General features: G+C 37.8%; 2 protein-coding genes across 2 annotated transcripts; both read left to right on the top strand.

Moving 5' to 3' along the window:
* The first annotated feature begins 116 nt into the window (after positions 1–116).
* On the top strand, positions 117–2,753 carry LOC135682974 (52 kDa repressor of the inhibitor of the protein kinase-like). Its single transcript, XM_089112464.1, has one exon. The coding sequence runs from the start codon at positions 117–119 to the stop codon at positions 2,751–2,753; it is 2,637 nt and encodes an 878-aa protein (XP_088968590.1).
* A 2,374-nt stretch (positions 2,754–5,127) lies between these two features.
* LOC135695916 (protein O-GlcNAcase) lies at positions 5,128–14,432 on the top strand. Its single transcript, XM_065215140.2, has 15 exons — positions 5,128–5,240; positions 5,499–5,550; positions 5,693–5,790; positions 6,442–6,572; positions 6,884–7,055; positions 7,617–7,715; positions 8,487–9,260; positions 9,898–10,088; positions 10,461–10,635; positions 10,995–11,089; positions 11,503–11,607; positions 12,202–12,293; positions 12,641–12,776; positions 13,737–13,892; positions 14,202–14,432. Exons 1-15 carry the CDS (start codon positions 5,195–5,197, stop codon positions 14,403–14,405), a joined length of 2,526 nt encoding a protein of 841 aa, XP_065071212.2. The 5' UTR covers positions 5,128–5,194; the 3' UTR covers positions 14,406–14,432.
* Positions 14,433–16,177: the final 1,745 nt, after the last annotated feature.

Raw genomic sequence — 16,177 nt, 5'->3', positions numbered from 1 at the left:
AATTTTGCATTGAACTATTGTTTTAGGCTTATCATAATTCTTGTGTTACACATCCACTTGCAACTTATTGCCTCACTGAAAGCGAGAGAATAAAGCCGACTGGAGGTTTGATTAAAATGTCTGGTCCGCCAAAGAAATCAAGAACTCTTGAATCATTCTTCTCAAAAAGTAGCCGCACCAGTTCAGTTGGAGATAACCCTGAAATCTCTAAAACATGTGAAACTACCACTTGCCAAGAATTTGAATCAAAATCTACTGGTGAAGAATTCGACACACAAAGCCAAGTTGCGGTAGTCCAGGATTGTCCTGAAGAGGAAACACACCCAGACCTCTGTTGTATGGCGACACAAGTAAATGTTGCAATATCTGATAGATATGACATTGGTAGAGCTATAATGAAAACAAAACGAGGAGAACAGCTGACAGATAACGAAAGGGAAGCATATTTATCGAAGAGGTGGGTGCCGCAGAGAAGGGATGAATATCCATTTTCTGAAAAGAAAAAACCAAAGAATCAGCTCATGGTTGGTATGTCCTCGACAACGAAGCGTTTTCTGGGTGAAAATCACTTGAAAACCTTCCCCTGGCTAGCTGTCAGCAGAGAGCCAAAATGTTGCGGTGCTTGGTGTGTTTATTGCGTTTTATTCAAGACGTGCGAGAGTGGAGGTGGAAGAGGTGCACAATACGGAGGTGGAGCAGGCCAGTCAATGGGCAAACTTGTTAACAAGCCTCTTGTAAACTTTTCAGACTTGACAGGGAAAAATGGAGCCCTCACAAGTCACCAAGAAACATCTTTTCATAAGACATGTGCCATAAAGTACACGGAGTTCTTGAGCCGTGCAACACCTGGGAGTGAGAAGGACGTTCGATCAATAATGAACATTGAAAGGCAGAAAGAGATTGAAAGAAACAGGACTGCGCTGGTTCCCATCATCGACACCCTTCTAACATGCGCCAGGCAAAATATTGCGCTTAGAGGCCATCGTGATGATGGACCAGTAGATTCAACTGGGATGGAACCCAAGCACAATGATGGAAACTTCAGGGCATTGCTACGATTGAGAGTACGGGGAGGAGATACAAACTTGAAAGATCACTTGAAATCTTGCAAACGCAATGCTTCTTTGGTAAGCAAAACGATACAAAACGAGCTAATTGCCTGTGCAGGAAATATTGTCAAAGAGGACATAGTAAGAGATGTAAAAAATGCAAAATTCTGGACAATAATGGCCGACGAAACCCAAGATTGTGCGAAACGAGAACAGTTGGTCATTGCAATTCGTTACGTTGACACAAAAAATGTGCCAAAAATTATCAAAGAAGAACCGGTCGCAATTTTAGACCTGATTGCAGACATAAAAAGCAGTGACCAATCAGATGAAACAGAGCACAATGAAATTAAGCTATGTGGCAAGGCAATAGGGGAGACTCTACTCCGCCATATAAGTGAGCTTGGGTTGGATTTGCAGTACCTCGTTGGTCAAGGATATGATGGTGCTGCATCGATGTCCAGTGAGCGAGTTGGTGTTTGCTCCTTTATCAAATCTGCTGCGCCACTCGCTGACTACTTCCACTGCTGCATGCACGCGCTAAATCTAAGTTGTTCTCGAGCCGCAAAGATACCAGCAATCAGACATTGCATGGATGACATCAAAGATATCAACAATTTCTTCAAGCATGCGAAAAGAAACAGCTATTTGCAAGCAGTCATAGCACGAGAATCAATTGAAGAGCTTCAGCGACGGCAGTTGGTGACCCTCTGTGAAACAAGATTTGTCGAAAGACATGAATCAGTTTTGGTTGCACGACAGCTTTTGCCTTACATCGTTGTGTGCTTGGAGGAAATGCTCGCTTGGGACTCATTAGATACAAGAAAAGATGCCAGGAGATTGTTAAAAAGTTTGCAAGACCCTCAGTTCCTTGTAGCGCTAGTATTGGCCGAGAAAGTGTCTGCTGTACTTCGCCCAGTGTCCCGTTCTTTGCAACAAATTGGTAGCGATCTTGTGAAAGCAATGTCGACGATTTCTGCGACACAGTCAAAGCTTTACACGTGGCGTAAAGGTGAAGAAAATGAGTTTGCTTCGATGTTTGAAGAGGCAATGCTTCTTGGCGAAAATATTGGAGTGACCAGAGAAGAGATGCACGCAATTCCTCGAGCAGTCAGTCAATCCAGGTTCAGATCAAATGCAGGTGAAGCCAATCAAAAAGCCATTGATTATTATCGTATCAATGTGTTTTTACCTCTTCTTGATGAAGTGGCTGGAGATATGAAAGCAAGATTTGGTCCCCATCAGCAGAAGATTGCGACGCTTACAAGAATTCTGCCTTGTTTCGTCAAAGAATCAACTTGGCAAGATATTTTGCCTGCAGCACTAAAATACGGAGTCTTTTTAGACCCCTTGTCCATTGTTGAAGGAGAGTATGAAATTTGGAAGCAGCAATGGCTGTCACGTGGAACAAGTACAGTAGCAAATACCGCTATCGGCGCTTTAGGCGACTGCCAAGGTGATGTATTTCCTAATTTGCATACATTACTCAACATTCTCACTGTGCTACCGGTGACAACAGCAGAACCCGAACGACTATTTTCTAAACTGAATAGTACCCTGACAGCAATTCGGTCAACAATGTCTGAGGAGAGATTAGAATCCCTACTTCTTCTGCAAGTTCACCGTGACAGAACACCAACGAGCGATAAACTCATTGACTCATTCGCAGCATTAAAATCAAGACGAATCCCATTAAAGCTGTAAGTAGTTAAAAGATGGACAAAATGACGTTGCTATTATATCGCAATACTCAACATTGAAACACACCACTTCTCGCGCAAAATGAGCTCGCATGTAGCTTTTCGTTTCAAAGGCAAAATCTCCGATAACGTTTTTGCTACGATATAGCTACTTCCTTTTCAAATTCTTTTCTGAATATATTGACATCAGTTGGGATCACTGATTTCCACAAAATTACTCAATCAAAGCTCTCATGTTTCTATGCTCGCAGTTAGTGTTCTCATGTAATGTAATAAGTAATTTTGGTTTGTTAGTTATATAAACAACTAGTTTCTTGTTATGCAAAAACTTTTACCTTATCAATTTACATGTTTAGTTAATGTATTTACTGTCTTTTCATTCAAAGTTTCTCGTTGTCGAATCGTTTGGGGGGGGCCATGGCCCCCCCGGCCCCCCCTGTAGATCCGCCAATGTTGATAATGTGATCGTTCTGGATGTCATCTAACAGGTGTTTTTCTAAGAACATTAACATGAATGACTCCAGGTTTGGCTGCGAAAAATTACTACGTAATCTGTTCTTTATATATTTAAAGTGGAAAAGCTTCTATCACACTCCACTTGTGACAAATAATTTTATAATCCTCCGGAAAACCAAAATGATTTTCAGCAGCCCAAAAATATCGATTTGTCAATTTCTGACCCCAGAAAGAGAACATGGGCACCCCTGTTGAAATTTCATCGTGTAGCACCATACCCCTGTTGGGGGGGGGGGGGGTGGTGCATTTGACTTATGATAGTATAAGCCTAATAAACTTACCATAACTTGTATGAGTTTATTGAAAGGAGCATGAGCAAGACCCTGCTGTTTTTTGTGACGTTTGTCGCTTTTGCTTGATAAAAAAGCTGAATCCTTTTTTAAGCTATCGTAGCTGAATCCTTTTTTAAGTCTCGCAGCTTTTCCTCACGAAATTTCTGTGCATCACCTTTGGTCGAAGTCTTCTTGCTCATCTCTTGTTCTACGTATGTCATCTTCATTGCCTCACATCACAGAGCAAATCGCTTAGTGAACTCTAATTTTTGGACTTTTAAATTTATTACATTTAGCAATAGCTTGTGCTTAGGGAAAAACATGACCAGCTTCAAGCAAAAGCTAAGTAAAAAGACATCAGGGCAGGTTAAAATCTTTTGTATCGCATTGAAACAGGGGTGTTATCGCATTGAAACATTGAAACAGTATAATATGTCGCCAAAAAGAAAAATACCGTCAAGAGAAAATAGAACAAGATGTCAATAACATGTTTTCTGAAGAAGTGTGTTTGGGCTGCGGTGACAATAATGAATTCATAAGTTTGATGGTTTTGGGGTACTCGCGTGTATATTTATTCTTTTCCACAAAGTCTCTGAAAATTCAAGGCAAACAGATGAACGCATGGGTATAGTTTTTTGCCTTGCATTCACTTTTTAAGCTAATTTATTTTCTTGCACTTTTATCAACCGGCCCTTAAACCGACCGGCCCTTCGGGCGATCGCCCGAATAGCCCGACCAGCCAGTCCGCCCCTGGAACCATGTTGCTTTGAATGCAACAAACATTTTAATTTATTCTCATCGTGCACACTTTTATACAAGGATATCTAAATTTTTACTGAGCCTCGTATCTAAAATCTATCATGCTGAGTCTTAAATCATTATCAAATCACCATTAACAAGGGCGGTGAGCCCCCCACTTTTTTTCCAAAAAAATGTTTTTAAGAAAATGGAAAGAATAAAAGAAAAGAAAAAGAAAAAAGTGTGATAAATCCTTTTATTGCTTAATTTCTGAGGAATAAGCCGAGGTCTATTATCATACGAGGCCTCATAAAGTAGTGAATTGCAAGAAAATAACTGCAAGGAATATTCTGAAATGTATTTTAAGCTAATCTTAAGGACGTGGTTACAAAATTTTCTGCTCGCTTCGCTCGCAGGGAAGCTTCTTCTTTTAGGTGTACCAAGAGTTCTTTCATTTTATCTTGGATATGACAGCTTCTCGCCCCCCGCCCTATTCCAATGTACCGCTAGCAAATAGAGTCCCCCATAAAATCATAGCCGTAAATTATCGTGAAGCATTTTAGTACGTTTTTCAAAAGTTGGTTCTTAGTCTAATAAAAATATCAGCTCGAGCCCCCCCCCCCCCCCCCCCCACGCCACCACTTTAAAATTCCTGGCGCCAATGTCAAAATTGGGAAAAAGAGTTCAAAATTTTAATATTGTCTTTCTTCATCATTGAAACAATTTCAGAATTGAATCATGCTAGCACAATGTAGATTTGATGAATGTACTTCAAACTACTTTGCTCAAAAAACTCAATAGAAAAAGCTCAGATAGAAGTAGTCCAAACTGGTGATAAAAAATGGGCCTCGTTGTGAAGAAGAGGCTTTGACCTGTTCAAATTGCCATTTTATTTTGTCCCTGGATATTTATTGCAAACATGACCCAAGAGATTGGAAATGAATTTATTGCTGGAGTTGTGGAAGGTGATTGATGTTTTCTTAACTTTTCTTAATTTCTGACATTTATATGCGCTCTTTTTTCTTCCGAACTGATTTCCTAGCAACTCGATTTGTGGCCCACGCTCTTTTGAATTTTCATAACATTTATAAATGAATTTAGAGCTAAATGAAATAAAGCTTTGTTTCGATATATAAAAAAAGTTAGACGCACAAGATAATAATTATTTAAGCGTTTGTGATATTGAATTACAGCGATTGCACAGGTTTTTGTACATATTTTAGGGTTTTATGGAAGACCTTGGACAAAGGAACAAAGATTTGACCTTTTTAAAAGGTAAGCTTTATCTAATATTTTTAAAAACTGTATTTAAATTAATTTTATGCTTTGAGACCGTGCTTGAGTTTGATTTTTAGATACCGTAAAATGCTGAAAATAATTTAGTTTGAACTGATGTAATAATTTTGATTTTTTCCAGGCTAAAGGAGTATGGATTAAATACCTACATGTATGCACCCAAAGATGATGCTAAACACAGAAAATGCTGGAGAGAGCTTTACTTAGAACAAGAGCAGGGTATGTTTTGATACATTTATAGTAATCATCTTTTTTGTTGCTATTTATGTGAATTGATGTATGTACAATAATTTTTGAGTCAGCCAATCTTCCTTTTGGAAAATTTTGCGATTATGAAGACCTAAATATATCCTGTGAAATATTCAAGAAAGCTGTTGTGCTCAAGGGGGTTTGGAAGTCCCATTTGCAGATAAGTTTGGAAATTTGCTGATGAAGCACCCCTAAATGGCAAGAAACTCATCATTTTTTTGCCATGGAACTTTTTTTCAAGGGGGTGTCACACCCCACATGCCTCCTATTGTAAAAGTTCTGCAACTGTAAATTTTCTGGACTATTGCTCTGTTGTTTTTTTAAAAAAATCATAGAATTGTAGGGATATTTCATTGAAAATCACATGCTAGTTATTTCTAGTGACTCAAACAGTTGACACAAATGACCAAAACTGTTACATCAAAATGTTTATATGTAATATAATTGATATGTAGTATTTAACATCCAGTTAACACAAATACATGTATGATGATTCCACTAAGCATAAAACAAAAATTTGCAACTGAGAGTTTTTGCTTCACGCCAATGTGTAGATTTGCTGTTGTTTAAATTTATAAAACTATTTTTCTCAGAGATGTTGTTTCAATTGCTTTCAAACAGAGAACTTGAAAAGTCTTATCATTGAAGCTGCAAATAAAGGCATCACATTTGTATATGCTTTGTCACCTGGATTGGATATGATATTTTCTTGTCCAAAAGATGTAGAATCTCTGAAGAAAAAATTAAAACAGGTACTCCATAGATAATTTGTCCATAGCAATCAGATTTCCTTGTTGTCATCCAAAAATTAAGACCAACATGGAAAAATTAGAAAAATATGAATAAGGTTGGAAAAGTTGGACTAACAGTGATTCTGTTACATATGTAATTAAGTATGTCAAGATGTGATTAGAATTAGATCATGATCTGTATCATATAAAAGTATTTTTTTTGCTTTCACTAAGTTTCTTATTGATCTTAACTTCTTTAGGAGTGTTTTTCTTTTGGAAGACTCTTATTTTATCAAAATGAATTATTATATTGGAAACCATATATATTTTAGGTATCTGATCTTGGTTGCAAGGCCTTTGCATTGCTGTTTGATGACATAGAGCCAGAACTCAGTCTTCCAGACAGGCAAGACTTTGACACATTTGCAGATGCCCAGGTGGCAATAGCAAACCAGATCTATGACCACCTTGGAACCCCAAATACATTCCTGTTCTGTCCAACAGGTTGGTTGTCATAAAAACTTAGGAGTATATACTTTACAAAGTTTGCTGTGTCTATAATCTGTAGAAAATAGAAGTTTGAGAAAATTGGAAGTTGGAATCAGATTCTCAGATAAAATAGCACATATTATTTGAGGAGCATTGTTGGTTTAATGACTTCACATGATATTGTATACCTAGTTTATTTATTGTGGTTGTATCTTATTTTCCTAATTTTGTTATTGTTCTGCATTTAGTTTTCTGAGCACAGGTGATCACAATGGTTTATGTTGCAAATTTTGTATCACTTTTTCAAATTCCATGTTCTTCCCAATATGGTATCAGAAGTATGAATGAGTATAAAAGTCAGTGAGTGTACTCAACTTTTTCAAACTTCCACTAAATTTTCTCAAGTAGTGTGTAGTTTATCTCAATTATCAGGACATAGTCTATGTGCCATCTTTAATACTTCTTGTTGGTAACCCCTTCAACTTTCAAAATATAAAGGTATGGTGCAAGTCCAGATTATGTACTAATATTTGAAGAGGATGATTGCTATAAAAATGATTTTTATTTACCTGGCAGAATATTGTTGTACAAGAGCAAAACCTTCTGTTAAAAAGTCAGAGTATCTGAAGATCCTTGGAAAAAAGCTGAACAAAAATATTGACATCCTTTGGACAGGTATTGCTTATCTTTCAATAGAAATTTGGATTCAATTATATTTTGTTTTAAAAGTAATAGTTGCTGAAGGGAAACTTATTAGGGTTATGAATGATAGAAATGACAAGGTGATGTGTAAATGAAAGTAGACTTACTGCTCTGATTTTTACTAACTATAGATTCGAGAGCAGCAAGTTAAGCTGAAATTGAATAAAGTCTCCCAGTTTGGTTATTACATTGTCAATGCCTTTATTGTTATACAGTCTTTTTTAAAGGAACTTGTGATGTTTAGAAAGTAAGGCTCTTATTAATAAACTCAGGGATTAAATTTATTTAAAAGTAGCACAATCTCTGCACAAACTTTTGGAACACCAACGTTTGGTTTTCAAGAGCCAATTCAGCCTGCTCTGCCACTGGGAACAATGTTGATTTTCTATAAAACGAAGCAGAAATTAGGAAGTACAGGCCTTTTCTTAAGAAATAGCCCATTCGAGTGGCCCATTGCTTGCTAGTGATCGCTCACGTCAAAAAAAGGCCTGGAAGTACGTTTTTTGTGTGAGTTTTACGATAAATAGATAAACTTTCTTCTGGAAAGGGGGGTGGGCGGAAGTGGTAATATTTGTTTCGAATCTTTTGATTTGGTTTATTCCGGCACCAAGAAATGCTGAGGAAAGAAATGAAAAGTATAGAAGTACAAAACCAATTATTCAGTCTTTCAACTAACTTTGAATGGCATTTTGGCAAAAAATGTTTCTAATTCATTGATGAAAGTGGATATATTTGCAATTTTAGGGCCAAAGGTTGTGTCTCGTGTGATCTCAGTGTCTTCAATTGAGGAAGTAGCTGGGGTTCTGAAAAGGAAGCCTGTTATCTGGGACAACAGCCATTCAAATGATTATGACCAGAGGAGGTTATTCTTAGGCCCTTATGATGGAAGAGCAAAAGAACTTTACCAGCACGTGAATGGCATACTAAGTAACCCTAACTGCGAATATGAATGTAATTTTATTGCATTTCATACTATTAAAACCTGGGTCAGTTGTTGTAAGGCTTTTACTCTGGCTGGGAAGGATAATTCAAACAGCTCCGAAGAAGGAAATGAAAACCTTTATGAACAAGAAAGAAACGAAGAAATTATGAAAACAGGTGATCAGGCGACGGCAAAGGCTGGTGAAGAAGTGGAGGATATGGATTGTACAAGTATCACGAAGCATGAAAGCGATTCACTAAAAGAGGTTGGTTATGATAATTCAGATGACACGGTGGAGGCATCAGAATCTGTAAATCAGTTGCTGGGTTATAATGTGAAAGATGCACTATCTAGGGCAGTGGCTGACTGGGTTCAGGAATTTAAAAAGGCAAAAGAACTAAAAAGTAAAAACATGGTCTTATCTACGTCTCCATCAAAACTAGCAGTCACTGGTGACGTAAATTCTTTATCAGATTCGGCTGAGAAGGAAAAAGAGCAAGACGCTGGACTAGGCCACCAAGAAACTGCCGTTTTTAGCAGACAAGAGGACGAGCTTTGTGACGTGGAGGAAGAATGCTGTCCCCATCACGTTTCAGGTGCTTATTCTATCATATAAAATTTTCTTGTGTGTCAAAATAAAATTGAAGCAAATTAACATTAGAATGTATTATATATTATTCGCTTATTATAGAAATTACCTTTCAAATTGATTTTGGTTCCTATGCTTCAAGAAAAATGAGAATCATTTGTTTTTTATGTAAACTATTTATGCAGTTGAATACGGGAGGTAAGGCAGGGGGTCAGGCGGGAGGTAAAGCGGGATGTAAGGCGGGAGGTAAGGCAGGGGGTAAGGCAGGGGGTAAGGCAGGAGGTAAGGCGGGAGGTAAGGCAGGATGTAAGGCAGGAGGTAAGGCAGGAGGTAAGGCGGGAGGTAAAGCGGGATGTAAGGCAAGAGATGAGGCGGGAGGTAAGGCAGGAGGTAAGGCAGGAGGTAAGGCAGGAGGTAAGGCGGGAGGTAATGCTTTTAAAGCTTTTTTTGGGGGAGGGGGACTAGCTAAATGCTATAAATTTTCCTAGTGGCTTGCTTGAGCTCTTCTGCCGTATTTCATCAAGCAGGTACAAATACTCAATTTTTTGTTCAATTTTGATCATGTTTGATTGGCCTTTTCGTGCCACTGTTGAGAAACATTGATTAAGTGGTTCATTTAATGAAAATTTAATTGATTATTGCAGGGAAGCGAATTAAACTAAATGTAAAAGAGGAGAAGAAGTCAGATGTAACAAAACGTGACTTAGAGCTGTTGATTGACTTGTTCTTTCTGCCATATGAACATGGTAAACAAGCAAAACATCTTATTGCTGAGTTTAAATGGCTTCAAGCAAACGCACTTCCAATCGATACTTTGGACAAGAAGTCGAAGCTGGTAAGCTTATTCAAATTGTTTTTGAAAGACCAGGGACATAGGTTTAGGGCATCATTGGGGGGGGGGGGGGGGGTGGAAAAGAAAGCCTTTTCGACTTAATTTGGTAGATTGCGTCAAACTTCAAGAAATTTTGAATAAACTTTTCGCCATGAAGAGGCGTAAGACTTGATAGCTTCAATTTGTCTGTTCCTTACTGCCCCAAGAGCTCCACAAAAAGAGAGCCCGTGGTGCCTTCTGTGGTGGATTCCATCCCCCCCCCCTTCGAAATCAATTGGATGGCAAGAATTGCATTGAGGGCTGTAATTTAGCAAAATGCCAAATTTCATAGCTGCTCCAGTGTTGTAACTTATTTCACAAAACTCTGCTTTACAGGTTGAAGATTGGGAGACGCGAGCTGCCAGTTACCACAAGCATTGCCAAGCTGTGTCAGACATGTTTTCACGCATTTTGAATGCACCTAATAAGCTTCTTGTGCAAGAGCTCTATCCGTACATCTGGGACGTGAAAGAGGTTGCCATGCTGTTGAGTGCTTTTATAAAATGGCTAGGTATGTCAGTTAGCTCAAAAAAGGTTTGCCAGTGTCTATGGGAATGGCAGTTGCGCAGTTCCTTGAAATATTTTTAGTGGAAACAACTCTTTGGCAGTAAAGAGAGCAATGGTCGAAAATTTCTTAGCTAGAAAATATATATAAACCCAGGTCGTGAATTGAGATAGGCCAGTCAAAAGCGTGAGCACAGTGTACAACTGGGTGTACAAGCTCAGAATATTTCGATTGGCTGTTAGGATCTCTCGAAGAGACTAAATACTTTTAAAAACGTTTGCTTTTTTCAAAGCCATTGTTTTGTAATGTTTGTTGACATAAACGGAGATCCCCAATCGTCCCCTAATACTCCAGTCTTCTTGTAGGATCAAAAACTCGCAAATGCAAATCCGGATCGAACTTAATACCTGAAGACCCCGAACCCTGGATGTTTAGAGGCGGCATTGCGGAGGAGCTAGAAGTAGAGTTCGGCGTTGATATAAATACGGCATTTAATCTGTTCATTAATGAAGAATTATTTTATTTTGTCTCTGCAAACGTTTCAACAACGTATCTTTATTGCTTTAGCGAAACTTAAAAGCGATCCTAATTATTGTATACACTGATCTCATACCTTTTAAACACCGTAACTACCCTTTTAACTCCTGAGAACGGTAATCTACCTGGTTAACGAAACTGATCTCTTCTCCAATGTCACTACCATTTTCGAGCAAAGAAAAGATAAATTTTGACTCCCTTTCGCCCTTGTAAACGAATAGTTGGTTATTTTACATGCTGGTAAGGAGTGTTCCGTCACTGTGTATCAGTGATTACCCTATCTCTTTAGTATCAACGATGTTAACTGACAACAGACCCGTTTGTTATTCTTTTCAGCGCCTTCTTCCTGTTGACATGAAACCTGATCTTGCACCTGTACGACATTCTCTTGTACCATCACCCGAGGTGTACACAATAAGACCGTATCTGGACAGTGACAAGGTAAACTCCTCATTTTCTATCTCCATGTCCCCTTTTCGTCTAATTAATTACATATAATGAACTGTACAGTTTTTAACTATGTTAATTATGATCATTATGACTTTTACTCTCTAATCTATTCTGGTTGATTGATTCCAATGTTCCTAATACTTACTGCTCGAGCTTATTACATTCTGCACTGCGATCAAAAAATGCCACTCTACACACTGCATGCTTAGTGCTAGATACTACCTGGTAAATGCTGGATAAAAGAAATAATTTAGTTTATTTTTGTAACGGATGTGGCTGCAACCATGCATGGAATATTAACGTAATCTTTACTTTCTTTCACTACGCTCGTTCAATCTACGACCAGTTTTCACAAATAGAATAACACAAAATCTGATCTTCTAGTATTCTATTGGTTTCATTTCCATAACCGATAGGTTCACTGCATATTGAAATACCTAGCACCAAGAATGATTTTCCCTGTTAAGATGGTAGGATGAAAACCAAAAATGAATTTCCCTGTTAAGATTCCTTATAGATTCTCATGTTAACGCTTCTCATGTTTACGCTACTTCTAATGCTTAACTTCATCCTACTTCATTCTAGAACGATGTGTATAACGTTTGTCGACAGGCCTACGCGATCGAACTCGGGGACGAAGATGCGTTGGCAAATCAACCTGACTTAGCAGGTGATAGGTAGGCCATTTTAGATTTTCGCTTTTTATTGAAAATTCAGCCTTGTACATGTTTATAAAAGCCAGTACAATAACTGCCAAATTTGTTATTTTTGTTGCCAGCAGTCTTTGTAAAACATACATGCTTCAATCTTTTTCCTTGATTGCTTACTGCAAGAGTGGAATATTTATTATCATTATGAATTTTGCTAAGCTGAGGTTTACATTGCTAATTATCTCTTTTGTAGTTATTTGTTTCAAGACTTGGAAGTAGATTTGGTAAAATAAACTTGATGGTTTTCAGATTTATCCCTGCCTATTATCTTGTTTAGGTTTGAACATTAACGAATTTGCATGATGTTGTTTCAGATTCATTGGTGCGTACTTACAACATGCAAAAGGAACATTCTTCGTTCTTGAAGATGAGAATGGACTGTGTGGGTATTGCGGGGCAGCATTAGACTGTAAAGATTTCAACGATAAGTCCCTTCAGTGGTTTGCAGAGGTATAAATATCTTTTTAATTTTTCTATTTTGTTATAGTAAGTTAGTTGACCTTTAGTATGTAAAGGAAAAAAGCATGAAAAGACTTATTCTGATACTCATTATAGCAGGAATAATCGTGTAATGAACTACGGGTGACCGGAATCTTCATCCAAGTCTGGGACGAAATAGCTCCAGAGAGATAAATTAATTTTAATTGCTTTATTATTTCGAATTTCGAATTTCGAATTTTCGAATATTTCGAATCTGGTCGAAGAGCCCTAATGAAAAAGGAACTCTCTTTGATATATGAATTTCGCTATGTTGAAGATGGGTTCCAAAATACATGAATGAAAATACCCATCAAATGATACTAAAACTTCGTAACTACATGTTATCTAGTACTCTTGAGTGAGTGTTTTAAACAAATTAATGTCTCAGATTCGAACCATGTTTTCGCAATTATAGAATCGATCAAATAGCAAAATCGAAGCATTTAGGTCCTATAAGAACTGAGGCGGGATCTGTCAATCGAAACAAACATTTATTCTTTTCTCTTATTTAACCAAACCCACTTTGACATGCAGAAGTTGCAACATTCGAAACTTAATGAACACATACCAACATGTTTATTTCTGTTACTATGCGATTACACTATGCAATTTTCTTTACTAAAGCAAATATTTTACTAGAAACAACATTATATTTCAATTTTTCTCTTTATAAGTTTACAAAACACTACTACAAGTACAGTGCTATAACGATACCACAAGGGGTATGAATCTTCTAAACAACCCCGTGGCCATTCACAATTTTCTCAAAATTTCCAAAAATGACGAAAGGCAAAACACCCAGGAGGGTTTGCATGTTTATTATTTATTATTTCAAGGATTTTTGCCTGGTAGAACTTCTTCACTTGCTTGGCTTACTTTGTGTGTCTCATGGGTCAAATGATGTTGCTTAATTTAGAGTTTCCTTGTCAGGTTTCAAAAAAGTACCAACAACCTGAATCCGGGTCTGGTTTTCAAAGCCCTGAACAAAGCTTCATCGAATTCCTACACAATCCCTCGCTCGTCTATCCGAACGGTCTCTCCAATTACCCGGCCTCGCTTGTTATTGCTTTGTTACCACGTGCCCAAGTAAGTCAGTTTCTTTCTTTTTTGTATTAAGACGTAGCTTCCTGTATATGTAAATGGCGCTTGCAAATAACCACGATATAACATCGTTCGCCCTCCCTTTATTTTTTGCATTTCGCAGCACACTTTCATTTCAGATTTGAGATTCCATGTCTACTTTTGTGAGATTCTTAAGCGCTATTTAAATTGTTATCTTATAATTTGATATATAGCAAGATTTCTATAGCATTATACCTGCGTAATCATTAATATTTTTTATTGACTTATTCACGCAATTTAATTATCATCTTTCGATGCACTTTGTTCCTCCAGGGCACCAGCATTGGTAAGCGAATTCTCACATGCCTCGTTTCCGTTCTCAAAGCTCATGACGTCATCGGAGTACATACAATAGTACGCCCAAGCAGCGACCGTTGCCTAGCCCTTCTTGGTGCCGTCGGCTTTAGTAAATTTGTTATAAACGAAGAAAACACTGATGGAGAAGTGATACTAGTTAGAAACTTAAAATCCAAGTAAGAAGCCGCAAGGTAATTGAATTTAAAAGATTTAAATTCTTTTTGTTGCTCGAGGAGATCGCTGCGTCAGCCATCTTTTGTCCATTTCTTAGCCTTGTCTAAAGTATTGTGATTTAGATTGCGACTTCTTATTGAAAGAGAGTGAAAATGAACAAAGTCTGTTTGTTCTTTTAGTTTTTAACTCTCTTAAAGGGATTTAGTTGCAGCCAGAATGTTCGGTATAAAGTATATGTTAAATTGAAGCTAGTAATCAAGACTAAATTCGGTTCGCCTGGAACGAAAAATTAAAAATCAGGTAAAAGATAAGATGAATTGATTATCTCTTTTAATGTCTTGTCGATTTTTGTACACAGTAGCAGACTTTTCAAGTAAGGGAAATGCAGGCCATTTAGAAAGAAACCCAGTTGTAATCCTGTTTGAAATAATTATTGTTGAGTCTATGCAGAGTGTTCGAACAGAACAGATGATTATAAGCGACCATCGAGATACAGGCCTAAGGTTCGAGTAGTGATTAGCCGAGAGTTTACGCTAAGTCACGTGGCCTCTCTCGCCACTGGGCCAATCACAGCTCCAGAAATAGTAAACGAATTTGTAAAAATACCAAATTTTGCCCCTAGATCAATGTTCTATCTGGCTCTGTAGTCCAAATTAAGGATTCCTTTTTTGTTTTTGCTACTTCCAAGCTTCCAAAGAAAGGCTTTTTCAGGACACTGGAAAGCTACAGTCCAGGTCCTTTACATTTACATTTTTACATTTTTAATTATTTAGGCACGATAGCCCCGTCAATCCACGATAACTGCTTTTCAGGGGGCCGTGACAAAAACATTAATAAGTAAGAAGATAAATACTACGAAATAAAGGTCGTTCATAGTTAGTTTTTTATTCTTCTCTTAAAGGTGGCCAGGGAAGGTGCCTGTTTGGCATCGTTTCAAGTTGGTTCTAAAGCTTAGGTCCACGAAAAGAAATAGCTCTCTGCCCATTGTTTGTTTTCCGTAAGGGTAGCGTAGGATCGCTATCGGTATTTCTCAGTTTTCTAACATTTCGAGTCGAATTTTTTTCGAACAGGTTGGAAAGGTACTCTGGTACGAGCCCATTTAACGACTTGTACATTATTGCAGCTGTTTCGTTTCTATAAATGTCATCTATAGTTGGCCAATCCAAATTGCGAATCAGTGGTGTGACCCCACCTCGTGACCACCGCCTGGAATAACAAAGAGCCAGCGACTCTCCTCACTCTGGTTGAATGTTTGGTCATGGTAGGGACCCGAACCCCGGACCTTTCGATCTGATGTCTACAACTCTAATCACTGAGCCACCCTCACAACGAAATTCCAAAGATCATTCTGAAAATGATTTTCCATGAGGTCATCACTTTGTTGGATGTCAAGTTGTTTAATTAAAGTGCAAAAGCCGTGATATTACGTGCTGTCACCCTTCAATATTTGTTTTAGCGGGAGATTTCATTGCATTCGAATTGTCGTGTGCAAATTATGATTATTAATGTGCAATCCAGTTGGTTAGCGGGCATTTTAAAGAAATTGACTGGTTGGATGTTATTTGAATTCACAGGATTGATTGTTTTTGTTTTATTGAGAAAGACCGCCTATCTATGCTATTTACAACCAGATGGTCTTGCAAAAAAATCCATTATAATCTTTAATGAAGCCTAAATCCACCTGACCTTTTAGTTTTTCCTAGTTTGCTTATAACTAATTGGCGTTTAAGTGCTCAAACTCAGTTCTGTCCGAAGTCAGGCGATCTCTGATTTAAATA

The sequence above is a fragment of the Rhopilema esculentum genome, chromosome 14, assembly GCF_057945365.1.
Source record: "Rhopilema esculentum isolate cy_ngs chromosome 14, ASM5794536v1, whole genome shotgun sequence".
In the NCBI taxonomy this organism is placed as follows: Eukaryota; Metazoa; Cnidaria; class Scyphozoa; order Rhizostomeae; family Rhizostomatidae; genus Rhopilema; species Rhopilema esculentum.
This window is presented reverse-complemented; position numbering and strand designations above follow the sequence as displayed.